At 43.3% G+C, this 24,255-nt stretch overlaps 1 protein-coding gene and 1 long non-coding RNA gene across 3 annotated transcripts in view; one reads left to right on the top strand and one right to left on the bottom strand.

Moving 5' to 3' along the window:
• Positions 1-2,698: 2,698 nt before the first annotated feature.
• On the bottom strand, positions 2,699-3,981 carry LOC120323225. The gene is made up of 2 exons (XR_005563498.1): positions 3,839-3,981; positions 2,699-3,617 (listed from the first exon to the last, which is right to left on the bottom strand). It is a non-coding gene; the product is annotated as an uncharacterized LOC120323225 (long non-coding RNA).
• Positions 3,982-4,357: 376 nt separating this feature from the next.
• Positions 4,358-24,255, top strand: part of GRID1 (glutamate ionotropic receptor delta type subunit 1) — a 525,483-nt gene continuing 505,585 nt past the window's right edge. Inside the window, exons 1-2 of one of the 2 annotated variants that reach the window (XM_039381152.1) lie at positions 4,358-4,674; positions 6,795-6,950. In XM_039381152.1, coding sequence (XP_039237086.1) covers positions 4,596-4,674; positions 6,795-6,950 — 235 coding nt within the window. In that variant the 5' untranslated portion in view covers positions 4,358-4,595. The remainder of the gene's footprint in view (positions 4,675-6,794; positions 6,951-24,255) is intronic. The other variant, XM_039381151.1, reaches the window with a different exon arrangement.

Here is a 24,255-nt window from a genome sequence, read left to right as displayed (position 1 = left end):
TGCTTTGCCTTCTTTATGGCACCTTAAAAGGTATGTCAATCCAAAGGAAGTTTGACTGTAGCAAAGTTTCAGATTGTTGGTAGGCACACAACAAATTAATCAAGAATGTTGACTGTCCCACAAAGAACTCTATAATTCAGCAGCCTCTTCTTGCAGACTTTAGTCCATTTACTCCTGGAAGATTATCATACTATGCTATCAATCATGAAAAGAGAAAAGGTGGTTTCAGTAATCTAAAGAAGCTTCAATAAAGCAACTGAAACTTGGGGTTGTCAACACAGGAGAATGACAATCAAAATGAATTTTTAAACACAAGCATCCACAAAGTAAGGAATGCATAGTAGGTTTGAGATTTTGCATTACTATTTCCCAAGTGAAGCACAGCTGTTCAATTTCATTGCATTTTAGAATGAGAAATTTGACCTTTTTTTGTGTGTGTTAACAATAGATGTCTTGGCTTGAGATTGTTACCATGTTGTATAAGATCATATTTTTGTTTATTTTTTGTTTTCATTCTTCCGACTCCACAGACTGAGCAGCTAAGGACGGGAGGTATTTGCTGCATCTTTACACCTGTATAACTGATTTAGAGGAGTTCCATTTACTTTCAGAAGGAATAATAATAATTGCTATGTGTACAGATGTAGATATATATGCACATATTGTCATATGTGGAAGCCTCAGCTTAGCTACAGTAAATGGGTGGAACTTGAGAGAAGACACGAGAAATGTTGAATCTTAAAGCACTCCATTTATTCTGAGCATAGGATATAGTATGATAACAGTCTCAGTGTTATGGTCTTGTGGAGTTCGTGCTTATGAAGCAGCTTTGTACATGCTCATTGAACGTGAGGGTTTTCCAGACCCAGGCAAGTCCAGCAGCCAGAGTTCTGATGCTGTCTTTCAAAACGTGCTTCATTCTTGCTGTGGCAGCACAGAGGGACAGAGCCCTGGGCACAAGGCTCTGAGTGTGGCACTGCACAAACCTTTCAGTTTACCTTTATAGGACACTTTATGTTTCTATTTGCAATGTAGTTTTTGGAGCATTACTCAGGCCGTTCTCTCGTGGTAGCAAACCCCACTTGGTACAGGTTTCATGCCATGTTCATTCAGATAACAGCAATAAGCACAGCAATAACTCATGATAGGTAAGCCTAAAATCACCACAGTGGTTTGCAAAGGTAATAGAGCTGTCTGAAATCTGCATAGAATCACATCTGTTGTGGCAGAGTTGAATTTTGAGTGGTGTCTGTCACTATGTTGCATATTGCTAATGAGATGCCATTCTTCCACTGGCACTGTAAATCCAGTGGTACCTCGGGTAATAATGTGCTGTGAGTCCCCTACCAATGATGATGGAATATCACAGTGACCTACAACATTCTTAATATGCAAAATGTTGGCGAATGGATTAGCCTTTTAGTGTTGATTGCTGCATCTAAACAGTGTTCACCCACTGCAAAATGTCAGCACTCTCCTGATGGCAAATGATGAGTGGCAGAATTGAAATGAGTGGTCTCATTTATACTGGGCTTAGAAATGTAACATTGATAGCTTTTTTGGGAAGGAGGGAAATCACAGGGGAATCAGTAAGTGTTATGGAAGACATAATCCAAGCCAAAGTTGTTTTGTTTTGTTTTGTTGGTTTTTTTTTTTTTTTTTTTTTTTTTTGTTGTTGTTGTTGTTAAAAAAAGAAGAGTGGTGGGAGAGGAGAAAGAAAAAAATTATGCAAATAATGGGAAAGAAAAGGCAATGCAGCCTGACTGCTGCAACTCTTCATCCTGAAGAGACTCTACGGAACTTGCAGTTCTTCTCTTTGCTGTGGTGGATCCATTTAGGTCTCATTGTACTTTGCATGTTGCATATCAGATTTTATGGCACTTGAGATTTCTTCTAGGCATTTTTCTTGTTTGTTGTTGTCCTCTGACTGTAGCCTTCTGCCCAGTTTTGGGGCCTGTTTCAGTTGGTCTGTTCTACAGTATTCTGGGCTCTTGTCTTTCCCCCATCCCTCCCTTGGCTGGGACTGGATCCTTTTCTGCATGCAGAGTGTTTGCTCATGGAGTTCACAGGAAATTTTGTAACTTGTCCAATTCACTGGGTTTAGATTTTTAATATTTTATATTACTATTTTATTATTACTAAAATAGCAACCAGAGGCATGCGAGCTGAGGTCAGGACCTCACTGTGCAAAGTACAGAAAGAGGCAAACCTGCTCCCAAGTGCTTGGAGTGCTACTGATGGGTGCTTGGGTGCCTGCACAAATCACAGGGTTAACAGCTGCATGTTTCTACAGCTTTCAGGCTAGGATGCCAAAGCACTACTCAAACACAAATAAATTTAACCTCCTTTACTCTATGAAAGTCAGAGACTGGTTCTGCAGTAACACTTTCCCCCTCTCTAATTCCCACACATGTACTTGTTACTGACATATATATGACTCTGGTCAATATAGGTGCTTAACTTTTTAAAGAGCCTGTGTAAGTCACTAAGTGCATATTGATTTGAAGCAAATGTAAATTAGAATTAATTTTGACTTGCTAACGTAGTCAAATAAGGAACATTTCTATTGATCTCTGTCCCAGAAGCCAATTATCTGGATTAAGTGTTTTTATTACATGAAATGCAGAGTACAGTATATATCATTCTGCATTGATCAGTGCGAAATTGCATATTTAAGACAAGGACTGTAAGTAAGAGTAGTTAACAAGTGATTTATTTTTAAAAAACATATCTTGTTTTATTCACCCCCTGCTCTTCCCTGTTCAAAAGCTGTGCTTGTAACTAGCACTGAATAAGAGGTTGTTGATGCATGTGGATCAACAGGGATTCTTGTTCATATCATTTCCATTTCGGTTTCCTTCCCTTTCACTCTGCTCCATCTATACTGTGTGTTCCCTCCCCCTTCTGCCTCCCCAGCCACTGTAAAGCTTATCTAGATTTCCTACTCCTTTAGCATTGAGCAGTTCTTGTTGTACTGTGCTCTGCATGGGAAAAAAATATTTTCTATATGGAATAAATACATTGCAGCTATCGCTCCTGCAAGCAAGCAATGCTAAGTATCCGGAGAATTTACTAGAGCATATACAGGTGATGGTTATAAAAAGTGTGCTGAATAGACGTCACAGGGATGCTATAGTAAGTGACAGGGGTCCGGGTGCCGCCGGACCCTCCGTGACCAGCCTCCCGGGGCTCAGCAGGCGGCGGGGACCCGGTCATTCCCTGCCGAGCCCTCGGGCTCTGCCTTTCGCTTCCCGAGAGCAGGATGCGGCCACAGCGCGCTGTTACCAGGCTTGCGCTTGCAAGACTGCGACCTCCAGGAATCGCTCTGCTTCCCGTTGTCCAAAGGCTGACATCTCTATGTATCGCTATAGCGGTCCGTGCCTCAGCCCTACAGCAACTTAATAATCTTGGTAACATCCTGCACTCAACTAATTTTCTTGGCAGTAGTTTTAATTACGTTTCGGGCTCCTGAATGAATTTGTTTTCTCTGGATCCTCGGTATATTGAGACGCTTGTCACGTTTGGGTGCCTGCAATCACTGATGCGTTTGTTTTAGGGGATGAATTAGTCTTCTGAGCCTGAGCATGTCCAATTTATGAATTGGATTTCATTGAAAGCTAGAACAAAACAAAACAAGAAAAGGTTATGCTGTACCACTTTTCTCCCCCACCCCTTCGCCCCCAGCGCGGGGGTAAAAGCCTCTCATTTCCATTTCGCTCCTCAAACGCGTGGACCATGTCCCGGGCCCGAGCGTGCGGAAGGAGGAAGGGGCAATCCCTCCGCCCCGCGGTGCCCCGAAGTTGTAGGAGCGGCGGCGGGCGCGGCCCCACGCCCTTACCTGCGGGGGCATCCCGCGGAGCCGGGCGGGGGCTGCGGGAGGCCGCGCGGTGCTGGGCGCCCTCCGGGCAGCGGCTGCGGCCCCGCGGACCCTCCCGCGCCCGGCAGCGGGGAGCTGCCCACCCGCCTCGCTCCCTGCGCTTCGAGCATCGGCCCCCTGCCCCTTTCCTCCGGGAGATATGCGTGATACACATGTACATCTAATTCTGGATGTACCCAGCTGTACCCGGCCGCGGTCGGTGTCCCCGCTCCCGCCCGGCCGCCCCGATTCGCCGCTGCCCCCGCCGCTGCCCGCCCGCCCGCCGTGCCCCGGCGGCACCGAGCGCCGAGGCTCCGCAGTCACGTGGCGCGGGGGGCGGGCGGCGGCGGCGGGGGGGCCGCTCCGCAGTTCGCGGTCTGCCGGCGCCCCGGCACACACCGAGCGCTGGAGGCTCCGCCGCGCCGCCTGCCAACCCGGGATCTACCTCCGTGATTTTTTTTTTTTTTTTTTTTTTTTTTAAGCCCCGGCTTTTCCCCCCCCTCCCCTTTTTATTCCCCCCCCCTCTCCGCCTGTCCCCATCGCCCGTTTTTGCTCGATTTTGGGAAATTCTTGGGTCGCTGCAGGAATTCGGGATTTTTTTTCTGAGAAGGGGGGTGTTTGGGCATCTCTCCCCGGCGCCCGCTGCCTTACTCCACCTGCCCTTGCGTCTTTTTTCTTCTTTTCCCCTGTCTGTCTCTCCCACCAAACCCGGGCTGATGTGCTGTGCGAGAGGCTGGAAATGGAAGTGTTGATGCTCTGGCTTTTCCCCTGGATATTTCAGTGCGTTTCGGTGCGGGCGGACTCCATCATCCACATTGGTAAGACAGGGAACGGGGGGGTTGGAGAGAGACGCGGTAGATATATAAATATATAAAGGGAGCATCTCGTTTAGCCGCGATAATGTCACGGGCAGCGGTTGAACCCAACTCCGTGGAGAGACAGAAGGAGGGATGGGAGAAAGGCGGCTGAATTCCTCACCCGGCTATTCCTGATTGTAAAGTTAGGGGCCAAATGCCGCCTGTTTGCCCGGCCAGGAGCGGGCAGGGGACCCGCCGGGGCCGCCGCTGCGGTCTCCCATGTGCCTGGGGAGTCTGTGCTTGGACCTGTTTGCGTGGAAAGGCTTTCTTCCCCCCCACCCCCCGCCTCCTCGCCACCGAAAACAAACAACCGCCCCCATCACCCGAGCAGGAGAGAGGCATAATCTGAACGTGCTCACAGGGAAAACTTTCGGGGAGATAATCCCCTGGTTTGCATCCCCTGTCGTAGCAGGTGTCAGCCGAGCCGGAATGCGGAGGGGGGGAACTTGGCTGGGAAAGGGTTAGAAAGGCGAGCTTTGCAGCGGCTCTGTGTGTGCGTGTGTGTCTGTGCGCGCAACTGTTGTGGTTTGAATAAGATCTCATTAAAACCCCTGGGCAGCAAGAAGGCTGGATCAGCAGTGGGAGGAAGAGAGGGATGAATAAGAGGCTAAGGAAAGGCTGATGTGAACTTTTATGGCTTCTGGGAGCAAGGCACGGTGATGTCCGCGGGAAGCCTGGCAAGCAAAAGCGAGGCTCTGCAGTCACCTTTTGGCTGGTGTTGAAAGGTACCAGCAGGAACGAAAATGAGGATGTTTAGGGGTGGACAGGGGGGAGAGAATCACTTGTGGAGGATGATAGAGGAGGAGACGGGAGAACGGCCGGGAAATGAAAAGCCGTAATTCCCACCAGCCTTTCGAGAAGGATGAGAGATCAAAAAAAGGAGGGGGCCGGGGCAGGAGCCATCCTGGTGAGGGGAGGCTCCACTGAGACGGGAGGAAACTCTCGTGTCGACCCGGGGCGAGGAAAGGGAGAGGGGGACCAGCCCTGTAACAAGTTTCCCGGCACGGGCAGCTCCGGAGCCGGCGGAGGAGGCTCCGGTCATCGCCGCTCGCCTCCGGAGCCTGGGGGCGCAGCCAAGGCAGACAGCATTGCGGAGCCATTAAGGAGACGGGGTCAGCCCTGACCGCAGCGGAGGTCTCCGGCCCAGGGACACTCCCCAGGGCAGGGCAGACCCCGGCGGCACCGGGACCAGCCCCGCGGGGAGGCAGGGAGGCGGCCTTGGAGAAGTGCCCTGGCCGGGGGCAGAGGGGTGGGCGAAACAACCTCCGCGGGTCTTCCCCTCTGCCCCGCTTCTCTTGCGCGTGGACGGTGTCACCTCGGCTTCTCCCCGCACGAACTTCGGCCCGAGTAATGTTTGCTAAGTGCTGGCAGAAATAGCGGTCCGGTGGGCAGGAGCGAGGAGCTGCTGTGTGCACGGCTCCGATTTCACACGGGCAGTGCACAGGCACGCACGGTGTGAATCAGCAGGACTTTTCCAGGCTGGGGAATAACGTTTTTTTTTGCTTGTTTTGTTGCCAGCTCTAAAGATCTCCCACCGCCGCGTACAGCAGGGCAGTAAGCCTGGCGTGGGCACACACACGCTCCGTAGAGAGGGATTTTATGTAACACAGATCGCCAGATGTTTTCACGTTAACTGCATAAACAGGACAGTAAAATTACAGCTTTCAGGTTGCTGGACGCAAATCCTGACTTGACGTTTGTGCGTGCTTGTAAGCTTCAATAAAACTGCGGCCTGAAAGGCGGCATCCCAGGAGCGGCGAAGCAGAGCGAGCACAAAGTTGGTGGAGTTCCCAAGCCTGCTCCCTTTCTCATCACTGGCGAAGCGAGTCCCTCACGCCGGCGTGGCTGCGGTTCAGGGCTCCGTAAATGCCAGTGGAGCACAAGTGGCCCGGAGGAATGCTGAGCCTCCCCGTGCCCGGCCGCCCCCTCGTGTGTCCCGGCCCCGATGCCCCGGGAATGCCCTGCCTGGCACCGTGCGAGCCGGCCCGGAGGGGAGCGGGGGCTCTGGGTTGGCGGGCGGGCCGAGCTGGTGATGAGCGGGGCCGAACCCTCCTCACCCTCTGCCGCCTTCCTCCCCTCAGGTGCCATTTTCGAGGGCAATGCTGCCAAGGACGACGAGGTGTTCAAGCAGGCGGTGTCGGATCTGAACCTCAATGACGACATCCTCCAGAGCGAGAAAATCACTTACTCCATCAAGCTCATAGAGGCCAACAACCCCTTCCATGCGGTGCAGGAAGGTGAGCGCCCCGGGCGGCACCCACGGGGCGGGCGGGGCTGGGTGCGGGAAGGGGATGGGGCTGGAGGGGGACTGTCTCGTCCCGGCGGCGCGGAGAGGGCGTCAGCGCCGGGGACAGCCCAGACCTGTCCTGGCGCTCGGCTGGAAACTTTCCTTCGGTCGGGGGTCGGCGCTGTCTTACAAGGAAAGGGGAGGGACGGCGCGGTGCGGTGGCGGCGGCGCCGAGTCCTGCCCAGCACAGCTCGGCCGTGCGGCGAGGGCAGCCCGGGCTGGGAGAGAGGGCAGGGCAGGGCATGGGGGGCTCCGCATCGCTCCTGCATCCGCAAGCGCCCCCTCTCTCCGCCGCTGCGGAGGGAAGGCCGGGCCCTGGCCCCCACCGCCACCCCCGATCCCCCAGCAGGGACGCGGCGGGACAGGGCAGGCGAGCGGGTCCCGCCCGGAGGGGAGGGGTCGTGCAGCACCGAGGGGCCGGGCAGGGGGATGCCGCGCTTGCGGGAACGGCCGCGGATGGTGGCGGGGCGTCTCTCCCCGAGCATCCGCCCCTGCTCCCCCGAGGGGAGGCAGAGACGGGGTCAGCGCGGAGCTCCATCCCGGGGAGCTGGGGAAAGGGCAAGGGAGCCGGCTGGCAACCTGCCCAGAGTATACGAGTTCTGACAAGTCCCTGTGTGGGTAAATAATTTCAATTAGATCTTTTGCAAAAGGGAAACGTTTAAATTAATCAGCTTGCCTTTACAAATAAGACTTTAAAAAGATATTATTTGTGATTTAATGAAGCGAAGGTTAATTATGGCCTAGGTTATTTCAGAAGCTGCGTTTTTCAGTAGTAATTATTCTAGAAACAGAGAGCTATTTATATATCCAGACTAGAATATTTAAAAAAAATGATTCATCACCAGCCTTACCCTTAGTTTTACAGAGCACAGTGAATCTTTCCCGGTATGAAAATTTGCATTAATCCATATGTATTTATGTCTAAGTTGTGTACATGCAAATTATGGCTACAAAATTACATCAAATGTTAATTTTCATGAACTCTGAACAATTTCTTTAGCTATCTCTTTTCCTCAGAGTAAGTGCTAGTTAATATCATGCACATTCAGGAGAAATAGCAGTAGATATCTTTTCAAGGGCCTCATCCCATTGACACTAGGATTCCTCCTGCTGCTCTGAAAGCTTATCAAGGTGGTATAAAAATAATCTTTATGAAATGGGAAGAAGGGGACTTTAAAACAAAACTCCACCCACATATTCAGACATCAGAGGAAAATAAAAGTCTCGAAATAATGGCGGGTTGATTTACTGGCAAAGAATAACTGAACAACTGGATCTTCTTACATTTGCAAAAAGCTCAGTGTCCTATATTGGAGCTTATTCATATTCATGGAAGTGACAGTAGTTGGCTGGCTGAACAATTGCTTTCAACAATGTCTCTTCTCAGAAGTTAAACTTTATGAAACAATTTTGAATGCCCAAGGATCTGAGCTGACAGTCTGGTGGATGGGGTCTCTGCTCAGTTTTGTTGAAAGCAGAAAAGCACGACCCACTGGAGGACTCTTCTTGATCTAGGTTTTTTTTTTTTATTTAGTTGTTTGCTAAACTTGAAGACTGGTACTACTGCGTTTTTGAAGTCTATCTTGAAAATAAATTTTTCCTGTTGAAATTCTGTGCGGCACCCACAGAAAAGAATCTGGTCAGATTTTCAAGCTCTTTGGTGTAGAATCTTTGTGCTACCTCAATATATGTAAATGAAGATGTTTTCTACTGTCCCTTCCAAGATGTTCTTTTAGGACTCACGTGCTCATTGCAGCTAGAAATGCTCACTGACGAACTGATACAATGATTGAACAATTAAGGAAAGTGGTTGACGAAGGTTCACAATTCCAAAAAAACCTTGTTCTCCATCACTACTTCATGGAGGCACATCAAGGTGTCTTCTTTTGGGAGGACTATGAAATGATCCTATCTGCAAGCCAAAGCTTGCCACAATGGGAGAGCTAAGCAAAGAGTGTCAGACTTTGCTTGCTCAGTTTCCTGGCTTGCTTTATTGGCTTAGGTCTTTATTTTCTTTACATTTAGTTTCCTACTTTTGAAATCATTATACACCACGCTGACAGAAGGATCCACGGCATGTCCAAGTTGCCGGTCTGTTCTTACTGAACCGTGTCGCATTGCCCAGTGTTACTTGGTGTTGTCCTGACTATTCCAAATCTTGCTGTATCTCACCCTACGGATGTCCTGCTCATTTTGGTAAAATGTTGCATGTAGTAGTCAAAATAACCTGGAGCAAATCCACCGCTCAGACTGCTCACACAGTCTTGCTGCTGCTACGTAAAATGCCCTGACATCCACGTTATTCTTCTGCAGCGTCTTTCCAAGCAGCGCCATGGAAATCAATGTTGCAAGCCTTAGTTTCATAGGGATGGAACTTTTCATAGTAAAAACCAATTTGGAATAAAAATAGACCATTGTGATACTACTACCAGAATAGTTCACATGAACAAACCAATCACAAATATTGCTTATATTTGAGTTGTCTTTTGCACAATCTTTTGAGACAATATTGTAAATTATTTCTTAAGTCTTTTTAAAAGAGTGCTGCAAGCAAGGGCCTTTATTTCAATGACTTTGTGCTGGTAAAATGATGGAGAGTCACCACTCCATGTAACAAGGTCTATTACACAATAATGAAACTTTAAATACTGATGGAGTAACACGTATTTGACCTGGCATTTATTGTGCAGTTGGAGAACGTCTGCATGGGTGGGAAGCATGGAAGGGTAGCACCTGCAGGGTTTTTTCAGCAGAAGTAGTGCATTCACAGAACTAAAGACCAAACAGAAGACACCTTGCTTTGTATAGAGAGTAGTTTTCAGTGCTGCATAGTGCTGAGAAGTGTTGCAAGATTTAAAAAAAAAAACAAACCAACAACAAACCACATAAAAAAACTGTAGGAACTTCACTTTGGGGAGTGAAGGGCACTGTTGTGATAATCTCTGATGACTGAATTAGGTAAATGAAATTCAGATGCTTTTTCTTCAAAGTCTTGGTGGATCCTCATGTTAATGGTAGCCAGGTGCCAGTGAACAGTAATTAACAAAAGGTGTAAATTGTGTTTCATTCTTTGTTTTTCATTTTAATATATATTGCATAAACAAGATCCTGTTGTGCTGATAAATAACGAGACTATTTTGGCCCCATCAAAGTCATTCTATAACAAAGTGTGGCAAATGGGTGGAAGGAAATCCAGTGGCAAGGGATGTAACAGTAAAGAATAAACAGACCCTGGTGTATGCATAAAATAGGACTTTGTTATCTGCCCTTGCAAGCAATCATTGCATTTTGTAGAATATTGCTTTTATGTACGCGGCAATTACTTGAGGGAAAAATTGTTTTCTCACTGACTGTCATGGGAGGAAATACACGTGGGGAATCATTGTTCTTCTCATAAGATTTAGAGAAATGAGCTCAAATCACAAACATGAAGTTAAACTGTATCCTTGCTTCCACAAGAGCTGTGTGCTCAGTTTCAGTTAAGTGATTGCAATGTGAGGTCGGAAGTGCTTGTGTGTTTGTGGTGTGTATTTAAGCTACTACTGTGGTAACCTTTTTGTGATTCGAGGATTCAAATAATCTCAAAGCTGTGAGAAACTTTGAAGCTTTCGGTTCAGATTGGGATTTTTGAGCCTGCCATTGGCGTTGAAAAGGGACTGTGTGTATGACATATGGGTGGCAAACAGGTTTCCAGATGGGCTTGAAAACATGATGACATGTTTAAACTAAAAAAACCAAACAGAATTAACGTGTAAGTTTTTAACATGTTGCTTTTGAAGGGGGCATAATTAGCTGTATAATTATGCCCCCCCAAAACTGGGGCATAAGAAAGCTAATACTTAACATTTGTAGTGCCCTTAGGAGAGTGGATACAAAGGAGACTGTTATTCAGAAAGTGCAAAACTTTCAAACCCTGTTTCTCAGCGGATGGTGCTTACATATCTATGGAGCTGAAACTTGCTGTTCTCTCTGCATAGCAATTTCAAATGAATTGTTTCTAATTTGGGCAGCCTTGTATGTGTGCTTGTTGATGTTAAAATGCTGTCAGTTCTGCAAACCAGAACAAATTTGGAAAACCAGAATGTGATTTGAGATCAGGAATGATGTTCCATAAATGGGTTTATTGTCAGCCCCATACACACTGCTGTGGTTTCAGAGCAACTCGGAGCTGATAACGTTTTGGGTGTCTGTGTTGTATACCACAGACAGAGTGAATCTGATCTGTTCTCATAGTCTGCAGCACGTGGTGCCGGTACATACAAATAGAATAGAATAGACAGGATTGACCATTTCAGTTGGAAGTGATGTACAATGATCATCTAGTCCAACTGCCTGAATAATTCAGGGCTCACCAAAAGTTCAAGCGTGTTTTTAAGAGCAATGTCCAAATGTCTCTTACAACAGTGACAGACTTGTGGCATCAAGCAGCTCTCTAGAAAGGCTGTTCTAGTGTTTGACCACCCTCTTAGTAAAGAAATGCTTCCTCATGTCCAGTCTAAACTTTTCCTGGCTCAGCTTTGAACCATCCGAACACATCCTATCACAGGATCCCAGGGAGAAGAGATCAGCACATGGTTCCTAATCCATTTTTGCTTAGCATATGTATTTCATGTTAGTACCACAGTTTCTTTCGAAAAGTTTTGGTTTTTTTGACAGGGTATAAATTGATCAATATGTAGATAACTGAGATGAAATACAGACCTGGAGGACAGGACTCAGCAGCTCTATTGCTATTTACTTTTATTTGTGAAATATTACATTTACAAATTAATGATTTTTTTTTTTTTAAACAAACAAATCTTTATTGATTTGACTGCACTGGATTGGGAAACTTGGTTCCAGATACAAATTATAGACTGTACCTAGATTTTTAATGTAAAACATAAAAAAAATATAAAATCTCATCTTTGCCAGAATTGCAAAGGATTGGTTTATACTGATGTACTGTCAGTTTTTCTCCAATGTTTTCTCTTGAGCCTTTCACTGTCAGATAACTCCCTTTATCTGCTCTTCTTCCATGGTTTGCTGGAGCACAAGTTTCACACTGTTTTCATCGGGGTGCGAGGTCTTGTTTGGAAGTTCGCACTCTGAACTCTCTGGAAAAGCACATATTGTTACACACTTTCTTTTCCTAAATTCAGTCTCAGCTTTCAACACTTTTTAAAAACCAACCAGAAAGAGTGTAGCTGGGGGCTCCTTCCCATGGTCAGAGAGGCCTTGCCGTGCAACTACACACTTTTTCTACTAGTTTGCTGCATCGAAAAGCTGTTGCTCAGTGGGGTGAATGGGTTTAACAGTTTTACCTCCTTGTGCCCTCTGAGATCAGACAATGACTTGTCAAGGACTGCCACAGTGAAGACATCTGTGACACTGTCACCTCATTGTGCTTGTGTTTTTAGGCTCTATAGTTGCATGTTTCATTGTATTATAAACCCAAGTGTTTTCCTGAGCTAAAGAAAACAGCAAATTAAAATGCCCATCTCTTCCCTTTCTTGTAGTTTTATTATGCTGAAAGCAAAGACCTGCAGTAGGAAGAAAAGGAGTGATAGCCTATGGAGTCTTTTGGGTGCTGAGGATGAAGGCAGGCTACAGACTATGGGGCAAACATCCAAAGATGTTACTTTGTAGCCAACAGCTATTCAGGTTCTGGTCGCAGATTAACTGCAGGTGCAAAATACTTGGTTCTTTTGGGAGGAATTCCCAGCAGACATATCCCCGGTACAGCTTGGGTGTTTTACAGGCTGTACCAGGGTTAGTTCCACCCCAGCCACGTGCTCTGCTTTTATGGAGGCTCCAATCATTTCAGTCTGGGGCTGAGCTTTCCAGAGCTCAGTGTCACACTCAGTGTGAGACAGTGTCACACATCTGGGTGCAGCAGTGAGGGGAAGAGGATGTGGTGCTGTGGGGTCACAGCTCAGCATCCCAAGGTAGTGAGAGTCTTTTCTGTGGAAACACCACCATGTGGATGGGACCTGATCAGGGCTCCTTTCTCAGCCTGGGGGATGTTGGTGGTGAAGTGGCCATGGGAGGTATCTCAGCACTGCTTGCTGTGGGGTATCAGGGCATCCCTTGTTATTTTCATGCTTTGCAGTTAAAAGACTTTTAGTCTGAAAGAGTTTTTACTTTTTTCACTTCATCTGCATCACAGGTTAAACTCAATTCTTCTCTCTTTTCTGTTTGCAGACTTGCTAATACCTTTATTTCCGTGTTGGTTGTGGGTCATCCATCTGTTTTAAGGGTCTCATAAAAAAGAGAAGCTGCAGGTTGGGCTACAGCTCTTTTTTAGTACCTAATGGACTTTCCCACTGATCCTGCTGCTGATCCTGCTCATTTTCCAAGGAACTGCAGTTGTTTTTTTTTTTTATTCCAGGATTTCATTATGGACAATATGCTACATCATTAATTAGTATGCTGGAAATTATCCCAAAAGTTCATAAAGAAACGCTGTTCATAAAAACGTTAGTGAACGTGTTTCGGGGTTAAAGATTTTCTTTATGGTTCTCTTATTTATTTATTAATTTATTTTCTAAAGAAAAAAAATTTCTGAGTGTTTGTTTGTCTGTGGCAGCTGTTCTCAGTCATTAATGTGGAGGAGGATGTGTAAATGTGAAATGAGTCTACAAAACCGCCTCAGCCTGATCTAGTTAAGATGATGGCTCAAGACAAGGCTCCTGAGCTGTGAAATGCAATCTGTATATATGCATACACATGCTGGCCCATATACTCCATACAAATAACTTAATTGCTAGACTTACTGTAGTGTGTCCAGCAGGGAATATGCCTTGAGCCTTTCTCTGCTCAGAATCTTCAAGCCTACAGATGATTAGGGGATTGAATATCTAAGTATTACATTTTAAATTGCGTCTTTACACTTGCTGAATGAGATGAATTTAATATTTTGATGTGATTTATCATGCTTACTTGAGCCATGCAGTGAAAGGAGTTAAAGCTACAGTTTCCTTGAACAGAGGGGATATTATCATGTTTATTAAACTGTTCATAGCTACCATAGTTGTTTACTGGAAGGAAAACAAAACAAAGACTCAAAGCTCAGTTATGCAATTGTAATAGTGCCTGACTGTAAGACTACAGCACACTAAGACTGTGGCTGAAACAGTTACTTTGGATTTAACTTTTCATCGTTTCAGAGCAACCACAGTCAAACTCATTTTTTAGGCAAAGATCAAAATGTTTCTTATACTTTTTATTCATAATGAATTTCCTCTGAGGGGAATTCCTGCTGTGTCTTTGTCTCTGTCATCTCATGCTTAGAGGTGTTTTTTTCAATTTACCCCTCAGGAAAAAAAATTACTTAGATTATATTGGTGGAATCATGATGCTGTGGGAGCCTTGTAATTATAGGAAATTAAACTTTTTTTTTAAACTTGAAAATATCTGTGTTTATCTGACAGTGCCCTGTTAGAAATGGCCCCCTCAGGTCTTGCTTTTCTGGCAAGAGGTTTTTCCATAATTTTCAGTTATTTGAGTTGTTATATACTTTCTTTTTCCTAAGTTCATTTGAAAAATGGTTTACATGTTAAATTTCACCTTTTTTTTTATGTAATAGTACTTGCAGTGATTTTTTTTTACATATGGAAATACTGTGTGGTGCTTTCCATTTGGACACCTGTTGAAGGTGGCCAGATTTCAGACTGAGAAATGAAACATTTTATGTACGGGGCACACACAAGTTATGCAGTGTACATTAGATTACCTGACACAAAAATGTGTCAGCTCTGAGGCTGAAATCCTGGGTGTCATCCCGAGAATCCTTTCCACTTCTCTCTTCACTGAGGAACGGGAGCAGCTGAGGCTGATCCTTAGTGTAGCTCTTTTGTTATCAGGATTCTTGCTGATGAGAAAATTGAAGTGAGACCATTAAATAGCATGCAACATTTTGAGAACCTCATTTTATATCGTATGTAGATCTGTAATCATTTCAAAGGCAGATAATAACGATATGCTAATATGCCAAGTTTTCTTTCATTTACATAACTTTCAGGCAATAAATATCTGAAATGAGAACTATGTTGAAAGGATTTCTTTTATGTTTTTCCTAATAGCTTGCATTTAATTATAATTTGGAGACCTGATGGCTGTGTTTGAAAGAGTGTTCAGGTCTGTGGGTTTGGAGTGCTTTTTACAGCCCGAAAGGTTTGTCTGATCAGGAAGCAGCTGTCTGTGCTAGCACAGCCTTTGTGAAATTCCAGTCCTTTGACCCTGTTGTGACATCTTGGTGCCTGTCTGTGTTTCTCCTTTGGCCTTTCACATATTTAGTTTTGCAGTAAGAATACTGGAAAGCACTTACCAGCCAGTCCTTAAAGGTAGAAAGAACCAAGAGGCATTAATTTCAAGTGCTGTTTGGCTGCATTAAAACACACAGCGGGGTTTCTACTGCTTGACCTCACTGAGAACTATTCCCTTAGCAACCTTTCATAGAGGGAGTAAAAGGACAGTAAGAAAACGATTCCCTCCTCTTCCTCCCCCATATTCAAGAGAAATAATATCTAAGAAATTAATTTCTGTCTTATAAAATACGCCAGTCTCAAACCAAAAAACTCCCAGTGGGCCCAAGCTTTCATTAAGTATCCTGTTTCTCAGTCCAGTCATTTAATCCTCTGCTTTTTAACTTACTTATCTGAGTCTTAGAGATTTTAACTAGTAGCACTGCTGATGGAATGCTTTCCATATCCTCAAAATCTCATTGACAATCTGGTTTGTTCTTATTTAGAAATTGAATAAAAGGATTTTCCATAAAAGTGAATGTTTGTGAAGTTAATGAGAATTGTCTTTGTCAGTGGGTAAATAACTCTACTTTATACTATTACTGGATGTTTAGGAAACATCAATTATTTGTTGCTTGATAATACTTTCAATAGAAAAACTGTGTAACAATCTAGAGCACTTCCACAGCCCTTTGTCTTCTTAACCTCTCTGCTCCTGGATAAAGGTAAAACTTGTGATGGTGGAAGGAGGAATTGACTTATGGAAGGAGAGCTTCTCAGTGTCTTTTAGTGTTTGCAAACCTTTGACTTAATCTTTACATTTATTTTAAAAATGGTTTAGAATGTCAAGGTATAAATTGAACATCGCCTTGTATGAAATATTAGCTGCATTTTGATAGAAAGGATTGATGGTTCTCCCATTTGTTATCCTAGTTGAGAGTATTTTTGGAATGAGAACCATTCCATGAGAGGCTAAGAGAAAAGGAACGTAGAATGTGTTGTCTGCAAGGGTCAAACCATAAAGGGCTAGGGTGTTGAAGTGCACAAAAAATGAAAGGGAGCAACCCAGTGATCTGCTTTATTTTTACTGAAACTTTTTTTTTCTTTTATTTGCTTTTAGCTTACTTTTGTCCAAAGTTCTTCAGTTACTGTGGAAGTAACACTGTTTCTGACATGGGTAGGATTTAGTGACCCACAGAAACAAAAAAAGCTTGCTCTTCCTCTGGTCTGAGCAAGATGCTTGCACAGTATGGGTCTGGATTTTTAAAGAGACTGGAGTAGGGCAGGGGTGCCACAGCATTAGCCAAGGAATCATTTTGCAAGTAATCAGCTCATGGCAGGCATTTCACTTTCCAAGAAAAGAAAAAGAATTTCCAAAGTCTGCTCAGAGGACAAGATTGGGAAAGATATAGTCCACCAGAAGTCGAAGATGACTAAACCTCAGCTTGCAGAAAGCCATTTGCCCAGGACAGCTTGAAATAAGAGTGCCTATGTCTGAGTTAAAGTGTTGTATAGTCCACATAAAAAGTGATTTCATGTTTCAGCACTACCTAGGTTGTTTTTTTTTTTCTTTAAAAGGCCCCCAACAAATTTTAAGGGAGCTAGTGGACTGTGTGTGGTAACTCTTAGAACATTTGGAAGGAAGGTCTTGAAGCAAGGCTTCTAGACAAGCAGTATCCTCAGCCATGAGTTAGTGCACCTGTTAAATGTGTTAGAGTGCTTTGACAGCCAGTGGAGTCTTCCCTTGCCTCTGGATGGGTACTCACAAGTCAGCAGCACAGGGAAGCAGAGGTGCTGTTGTCAAGCATGATTAGAGACAGTCTCCTTAAAGTGGGTGGCTGGAGGAATCTTCCTCTCCCTTCTCTGCCTGTGGCAGGCAGGGTGTGGAAAGCTTGGTTCACAAATTGGTTTCTAAAGGCCTAGTGCCTTGTCATGTGTAGAGGGCAGTTTACAGTTTTGTGACCATGGTGGGTTCTCTTTGCTTTTGCACTTTACTTAAGAATATAATGTGATGTGAGGTAAAACTCAGAGTCATCTGGGCAATACAATGACTACTGATACCTGATTCTTCCAGAATCAAATCTGCAATCCTAGTTCTCAAAAGGCATTTTACTGTCTTTTGTTAGACTAATTTTTCAGTAATCTAATACTTTTCTCAGGAAGGGTTTCCTTCTGTTATCCTTTTCGTTTGTTCTTTGTGTCTTATTGCCAAGTCAGGGACTGTACAGCTGTAGCTGGCATCTTTATGCTTGGGGTTCTTAACCAAAACTCCAGTTTCTCAAAGGCATAGGGGGAGACATAGCTGGGGAGACACAGACCACTGTGGTTCTACTTTTCAGAGCCACCTCATCTCTTCTAGCCATGCCCCATTTTGTATGGGCAGCAGGTCCATCATTCTGCTTTCTGGTGAGGTTTGTAAATGCAAATTATTTCTCCAAATTCTGATGTCTTTTTTACCTGTTTTCTCTTGTTGGGCAGCAATGGTGTTCCCCCCATACTCCCCTCTTCCCTGCCACTGCTCAATGCAATAGATTTTATGAACAGGTTTTTTGTGATTTGCTGGATTATTCTATTTCCACTGCATTTTAATCATCGTGATGACAACATCTGTTGGCAGGAGTACACAGCTGTTTTTTCAGAGTATATTCTAAGGTTTGTAAATTACTGTGTCTACATGACACAACTAAGGTTTTGTCTTTTTCATTTACATTAAAAGAAGTGACACTGCATTACAGAAATGAAGAGTGTCTCTGTGAGACTTTATTGCCTTACATTGACCACCAGGGGAAACCTTTAACTTTGATGGAGCTTCCTCTGTGTTACCTGCTGCACTGGGCCTTGTATTACAGAATTTTGTCTCTCATCCTGCTTTCAGTGATGGGTGATCTTCCTCTCTCCCTCTCTTTTTTTTTAAATTTTATTTTAGATTTTATCCTTTAAAGCTGTGTATGACTGACATTGTAAGGAAATGGAGAACACACATGGACAAGAAGCCAGTGGTGCTCCTTGAGGGCATCACAGTAGCCCTAAAGAATGACAAAATATCAGGAATGTAAAAATAAATTACAACAGTCCTCAGTTATATTTGCTATAGGGCTTTCTGACAAGGTTAGCAGTTGAATGCATTCAGACTAAAATGGTCAAAAACCACTTCATAAAATGCCCATAAACTAGAAGGCAGATTATGTATTGCCATAATTTGAAGGTATTTGTATATTCTTCCTTGTGTTAAGCATCTTCAAAGAGATGTTATTCTTTAGGCAACTCAATATACAGAAAAGCAGTTGGTGGACATGCAAGAAATAGTTTGTGGATCAAAATCTGGTGTTCCTGTCCTGCACTCATGGTGGCAATGGGGCTCTAAAATGGATTTTGGTAACCCTGATAATCAGTTTTTTGTTGTTGCTGGCCTACAGGGAGACTATTTGTAATCTGGAGTCTTGTCTCTTGCCTCGAGAGGGTTGTGTTGAGTCAATGGAAGTGGCACATCTCCTAAAGGATGCTGTAAGAGGACAGTTTGAAGCAAGGTGTATGTCATGGTTTGGTTCTGAAATATATTTTCTCAGAAAAATAAATTAATAAGCTGTGACATGGTCTAATTGACAGAGAAATAAATTATTTTGGATCTCTTGTGTTTGTAAAAATAGAAAATGTGCTTTAAAATGTTACTGTTCTTTTGTGCTTGTAGGGGAGAGAAGCTTACAGTCTGTAACTTGTGACAGACCTGCAAGGTAGAAAGTTGAGTTTATTTTTTTTTCCCCTGTTTCAGAAATAGCACTGCTAAATTGCCCAGGGGTGTAGTTTACCTCTGTACAAAACCTGTACATGGAGTGTAAGTTAACTGTAAAATTCATACACTGTAAAATGCAGCACACGAGCCCAGAGAACTATTGTACAAGGCCCTAGAGAAAAATACGTATCATACATGCACACAACACTTTATCTGGCTAAATTCAAGTTAAACTCAGTCTCAAGATGATCAAGGGACAGGCAGTGAGCCTGGATTGCTCAGTTCACTTTCTGGGACAATTGGGTGAACTAATAAGCTACAATTGTTCTCTCTGAGGTTGAAGAAGAAATAGGAGGAGTGCAGAATAGCACAGTGACTGTCAGAAAGGCTCTGCTGGCTCCAGTGTCCCTGAAAAGGGCCTTAAGGCAAATTGAAGTCCTGTGTCGATTTGCCATTTAAATCGACATGTTCCCAGATACTTTCTTGGTGAGGTGTATCAGACTTGGGAAATACAAATAAATATATGCATTTAGAAAGTTCTGCCATATCTCCATCTCTTCAAGGTTGCCTTGAGCGTGTAATTTCCAAATATCTTGTCAGATTATCAGATTAACTAGGAAATAGCCATAGATCCTAGGGCCTTTGAAAAATGCACTTTGAAGCTAAGAATTTAAAGTGGTATCTTCAAGATTTAGCGTGTTATTACAATAATGATAAGTAGCTTGAGAATTGATAGAAAAGCATATGATTCTGTTGATAAGATGCAAACAAGCTGAAGAAGCTTGTCTAAAACTCAAACATACGTGAGATAAAATGAAATTGTTCCTTAAAAAAGATCTATATATATGTGAACTTTGCAGTCCTTTTATTTTATTTAAATATTTTTGGTGATGTTATATTTATTGAAAAAAAGGTCAAATTATTTTGGCTTTTGGTCAGAAAGTTTACTAACAGGTATGACATTATCTTTGCAGATGTAGTTTGATCTTGGTCTCGTAAATCTAATATTACAAAGTTCTGTGAGTTTCTTCATGAGAGGTTGCTAATATGAAGTGTGTCTTTCCAAGTGTTCTTTCCAAAAGATTGCCAGTTATCTTTTTTCCCCAGGGTATCCTTATTTGCAAATAATAGTTCCTGTGGGAAAGAGTGGCCATCAACGTAATAGGGTGTTCACACTGCTTTAAAAAATTGTGTCCACGATGCATTCATCTAGAATAATATTGAGATTTAAGTTGAAGATGGGAAATATTTGCTGACAGGACTGGCCTCAAGGCATTCTTTTTTCTTCCTAAATGCTGATAAAATTGCTTAAAATGTTCTTAAGGATATCGATGGCTGTCTCAAGATGGATATATTGGCTTAAAAAAGGATTATTCCATTCTCCCCATAATTATATTCTATTTTTGATGAGATTTTACAGGAAACTAATTTTATCTCCTTTTCTATATAAAACTATTAATATAGAAAGTAAACTTTTTGAGAGTGTCAGTTATCTTGATACACAGAAAGGTCAGTTGGTTTTCTGGATGCTGGTCCTGGATTAAGTTTTAAATTGTAGAAGTCTGACTCTAGTTTTGGTTGCTGGTGAATGAAAACTCCTAGTTGAAAAGAAATGGGAGTCCCACTGCAGTTTCTCATATGTTTTCCAAGCTCTGATGTGTATAACATAGGAAGAAAGACAAAACTTTGTTTGTGACATCTGTTTGTGTCTTTGGGATTGAAGTTCCTCTTCCCGGTGCTCACGTAGTGTTATCACATAGCTTGTGCCTCCTTCTGACCAAGAAGGGCCCAAGAAAGGATACTCCTCTTGAAACACAGCTTAAGGTGCACGGTAGTCTTTTACTTCATCCCTTGTCTTCTTTTCCTACATTCTCATCTCTGGCGTCCTTTGATCGCCCAAAGGACCAGAGGAAGCAATAAGATATTTGGTGTCTTAATCTGGTACCTCTTGGTCAATTCTGTTATCACTGAACTGCATTTGCTGAAACCAGAGCTGGGTTAAACAAGATGTGGTCTTCGGAAGAAACTTGTCTTCGGAAGAAACTTTTCTCCCTGGTGTGATTGACTTCTTGATTGTATTTTCCTGTGAGTTCAGAGAACTGGAGTCAGTGACTCCAATGATCTCTCCAGCTTTGCCCCGCTGGCATGGACCATAAGTACAGAACTGTGGAATCATTTAGGCTGGAAAAGACCTTTAAGATCATTGACTCCAACCATAAAATGACAGTATGCTCATTGTCATTGACCTCATGTTTATTTTCCTTAAAATGGTCTGTTAAATCTTTATTTGTAGTACTGAGGGATCCTCTTATCACTAACTAACTACAAGGACTAGAAGAATTGACTGGCATTCATGAATAATAAGCCATTATCTAAGTCCTGACAAGGAGAGGAACAACCCCCTTGAGTTTTCCAGTCTCAGTTCTTTCCTGTAGGGAAATAGAATGTGAAGGAGACCCCTCTGTCTTTGGAGGTATAAGCCTCAGAGACATAAAATGAAGAAAAGATTTCAGGACGTCTGACAGCCATAAGTTCAAATATTGGCCTGTTTGCCAAGCATGACTGTTCCTCTGTCATAGGAGAGATTAGAAATCTTTAGTGGCTGTAGTTGAGTGCTTGTAAACTAGTGAGTGATTATTTCATCTTCTGTTTATACCGTTCATCGAGGCAGTCTGGGCTGACAAGGCCAGGAAAATTCTCAAGGGTTTGCTGCTGTTAATGCAGTGTGCTACAATGGGATGTCTCTTGTACAACAATGTTTCTGAGTACTTCTAATATCACAGTCTCACTGAAGCACAGGGGTCATGTATTCGTACCCATCTGCCTTATTTGAACCGATTGCAGCCAATTCCTTGGAAGTTCTTCCTTCTGTATCTTGTATGTGAACTTTTGAAGTTGACTGTATTTGTTGCCATTGATAGCAAACAATAGTTGGTTGATGATTTTGTAAAACCCCTGACCATTTACTTAAAAAAATAAAAAATAAAGAATTAATTCTGGGAGTTTTTTGAGGAGCTCAAGTTTGTACATAAATATGAATAAATCCCTCAAAGAAATCATTGTAGGTCAGAATGTTTTACTGCTCTAATTTATTAAATTTTTAGATGCTTTTGCAACTTTTTTCAATTCATAGAAACTTAGTATGAGAACCACAACTTGCTTTCTTTTTGTTTATAGATATCTGAAAGCACAACTTTTATAACCATCTGTAACCATGTGAACTTTTACCTGGGTTGATCCTCAGCCAAGTTACAGCTGAGGTTCTAGACAATATGTAGCCCCATGGCAACTCTTTGTTTTTAAATAGTGAAAATCAGGCTCAGAATTTGTGCATAAAAAAGCTTTTCAGGCCCATGTGATTTAGTTCTGACCTGTGATCAATACAGTGTAAATGCTGTGAACATGAACCTGATCCAGTCCTGGGGTTACTTCTACCATGCCACGTGTAGTACAGCTTGACACACTCATTGGATGCATTTCTTCTTTCCTTCCAAGTTAGCTTGGCTCTTCAGCCTCAGTCAGTGGGCCTCTCATACAGCAGAAGAAATCAACTGGTTTGTTGCTTATACTTGTTGCAGTCACTCGCAATCTTTTGCAGGTATTTCTGAAGTGTGATACTTGGTCCTTCCACAGGCACATCCTGCACACTTTTCACATGCATGGGATTAAAGGCAGGATGGCTCAAAGCACAGGCAAAGCAAGCAGCTCTGGGGCAAGGGGCAAGTGACTGTAAGTGTAGCACCAGCTTTAGTTCTAGTGATGAATTTGGCTGCTCTGTGAAGCTTTGCCAGCATTGCCACTGCCCCATGAGAAGGGCTGGGATTTGGGAAAGGTAACTGTTGCTGGGGCCAGAGTAGGAGCACCCCTCCTCATATTTTCCATTTTCTCCCTGCTGACATCAGGAACAATAGGATCTGATCACCGGAGTGCACCACTGCTACTTCACCTTGTCCCTTTGTATTTATTTCCCATGGAAGAAACAGCAGGACTTGGCCAGAAATAACTTCTTATCCTTGTGGCATCAAAATTCCCTTCTGCTCAAACTTGGCCTGTGTGGGAATTGAGTCTCCATGTTTCTGAAAGGTGCAGCCAATGGGAAAAGAATTTCAAGAGTAGAGCTGCACTATGAACAAAGTTGAAAGAATAATAAGTGTTCTCAGAGTTACAAACTTTTAGCTCAGACACAAGTGATCGTCTCACAGGTAGTGGTGTGCACAGCTGCTGATGGCGAAAGACAACCAAGGCTCTGCCACTGGAGGAACTGCTTCCAGCTAAGTCACAGCAGGCACAGTGTCTCAACAGACTTGGCTGATCTGTACAGACTTGAAGTGGTTCATTTCTAAGGGAAAGAACAGCAGTCTGATATATGCTGTTCAATATAGGCACAAAAATAAAGACTATACTGGGGGAAGTTATTCGCTGAAAATTGTTCAGTCACCTCTAGAAGAAATAGGCAATAAATCTGCTTGACTCTCTTCATTAAAACCCAAAACATCTGTTGCAACACTTCTTATGGTAACCGAAGTACATATTAAATCTGACTGTAAAAGTTATAGAAAACATAGCTTTAAAAATTTATTGCCTGTTTTACTAGTCATTGACAAATAATTCCTAAAAAGAGGCTTTAAAGGGTCTGAACTGTGGAGTTCAGAGATTTGTGTTTGAGAATATCTGGCTCTTTCAAGGAGACTCTGCAGATTTATGATTGGTATCAGATGTTTTTCTGAGCTTGTAGCTGACTCTTACTAAAGAGTAAGCAAGAGCCAGCCGAGTAGGGACAATGATAGAATGAGAACAGAAAATTACCTACAAGGGTCTCCCAGGCTCTAGTGTCATCAGCTGTGCAGATGAAGCTTGGTATCCCTTCTCAAGAATATCCTTAAACTGTAACGCGAGAAAGGTTCTACTTACTCCAAATTGCCACACTGCATTTACTAATTTACTGAAGCTTCAGAAAGCCAATCTAGGGATGGATATGGCAACAGATATGGCAGAGCTGCTGTTACTGGGGAGTACAAATCATACAGAAGGTAGGAGTTCTGAGGCTACACTTTCTTAATACACACAAATGGTTACATGTAGCACAGAATGAATTCCATAGTGGATTAGAGATTCATCGTCAGTTTTTTTGAGCACTTTCGGCAACAAAATATAACAAAGGTTTTTTGAAAAGGCATGTAGGCAATTTTTTCTCCTTTATCATGCTTCTGAGAAAATGTAAACCAGAAAATGCAAACAAAATTAACCCCATGACTGTTTTTTTTTAAAAATTCATTCAATGAGATTTGTGAAAGAGTGGT

The sequence above is a fragment of the Pipra filicauda genome, unplaced genomic scaffold (assembly GCF_003945595.2).
Source record: "Pipra filicauda isolate LSUMZ 115617 unplaced genomic scaffold, ASM394559v2 scaffold214_size1419223_pilon, whole genome shotgun sequence".
Taxonomy (NCBI): domain Eukaryota; kingdom Metazoa; phylum Chordata; class Aves; order Passeriformes; family Pipridae; genus Pipra; species Pipra filicauda.
This window is presented reverse-complemented; position numbering and strand designations above follow the sequence as displayed.